Source organism: Chaetomium globosum, genomic scaffold (assembly GCF_000143365.1).
Source record: "Chaetomium globosum CBS 148.51 scaffold_5 genomic scaffold, whole genome shotgun sequence".
In the NCBI taxonomy this organism is placed as follows: Eukaryota; Fungi; Ascomycota; class Sordariomycetes; order Sordariales; family Chaetomiaceae; genus Chaetomium; species Chaetomium globosum.
In genome coordinates this window covers 2,122,731-2,124,312 of record NT_165980.1, presented here as the reverse complement: position 1 = coordinate 2,124,312, position 1,582 = coordinate 2,122,731, and the positions used below count along the sequence as shown (strand labels likewise).

General features: G+C 61.9%; 1 protein-coding gene across 1 annotated transcript in view; it reads left to right on the top strand.

Annotated features, from left to right (window-relative positions):
- The window catches only part of CHGG_07522 (uncharacterized protein), a gene marked incomplete at both ends in the record, with an annotated part of 2,897 nt that extends 1,315 nt beyond the window's left edge, over nt 1-1,582 (top strand). Inside the window, 4 exons of the mRNA XM_001225177.1 lie at nt 87-153; nt 217-262; nt 330-486; nt 814-1,582. Of these exons, the coding sequence (XP_001225178.1) occupies nt 87-153; nt 217-262; nt 330-486; nt 814-1,582 (1,039 nt within the window). The remainder of the gene's footprint in view (nt 1-86; nt 154-216; nt 263-329; nt 487-813) is intronic.

Below are 1,582 nucleotides of genomic sequence, written 5' to 3'. Positions count from 1 at the left end.
CGGAGGACATGGCGAGCGCTGCTATTCTTCGCTAGGTGCGTCCTTGCAACAGCCTAGTGGTGTAACTCACCGTTGACATTTACTAGCTGGTTGTCCTCGACACTTGGATACATTTCCGGCTCAGACGACTCCGAGTTTGCGAAACTCCTCCCGGTATGCCACCAAGATGACTGCCGCCAGTAACCACTCCTTGCTGACCACCATCACCCCACCCAGATAGCCGAGCAAGATCACGACAGCTACAGCGCGGAGCTAGGCGAGCGTACGTGACCACCCGTCTGCCGTGCATCTTGCAAACGCCACAACCTAACCATATGTGTGCCTCGCAGTCGTCCAAGCCGAGATGACCAAGATATCCCTTCTGCAAGCCGGCATCCTGCGCAACCACCTCGCGGTGCAAGAACTGACCAAGCTCGGCATGGACTGGCGCCATCCGCGAGCTGCAGGACTGGCACGGGCAGCTGCCCGAAGCGATGCAGCTGCAAAGTCTGTACCGGACCGACTGGCCGCCGCTGGTGCGCTGGTCCATCTACCACCTGCACCTGCTCTACCACGGCGCCTTCATGCTGGTGTACCGCCGCATCGCCGCCCACTGCGTGCGCCTGCAACGCATGGGCGGCGACCTCGCCACCGCCGGCCAGGAACCCACCCTCCGCAGCCTCGTCGAGCAGGGCATCACCTCGGCCCGCGACACCGCCCGCATCGTCAGCCTCCTCCTCGGCGAGCAGGGCGTCTTTAAACGCTGCTGGATCGTCATGTAAGATCTCATCCCCTTTTTTCCCCCCACCTACCCCAACCTCTAACTTCATCCAGCTTCGCCGCGCACACGGCCTGCGTCGTGATCCTGCACTCGGTCGCCCAAAAACAGCTTCACCACTTCCCGCCGTCCGCCTGGGCCGACGACATGAAGCGGGCGGCGCAATGCATCGACGTGCTCGGCTACTGCGGGGCGGCCGACCCGGTCGCGCTGCGCTTCCGCGTGCGCCTGTCGGGCATCTACGACAGCCTGGTGTCGGCGGCGGAAGCGCGCACGCCCGCGGCCTCGGCCCATGATGTGCGCATGCAGCGCGTCGCGGATTGGGTGCCGCCGCATCCGGATCATCATCATGGGGGGGATGGTCAGGGGGATGGTGGTGGAGGGGAGGGGGAGCCGCATCCCGTGGAGTATTTGTTTAGTGTGGGGGTGCAGGCGCAGGCGAGTCCGGCGTTGGCGAGTTTGACGTTTTCGTTGTTGTTTGCGCTGTGTAGGCCGAGGACGGATCCGGCAAGCTTGGCGAGGGATCAGGGGGCTGGGGATTGTGGTGCCTGTGGTGGTAAGGGTGCGGGGTGGGCAGAGGAGTCCAAGATCATCAAGGATGCCCATCGTCATTTCCACGACCCTGGAAACTCCATATGGGAGCCATCAACAGGTGTTTCAGGCATTTCCATGAAGGTGGGGAACCCTATCTCTCGTCGTGGACTATTTTTGTGCAATGGGAGTCTTTCCAATTATTCCATCTGCCAAACGAGCATTGGTACGACCAACGATTGCGAACCGCACGTTCTGCTTGATCCCGAGCACCCCTATGGGGACGACCGATGA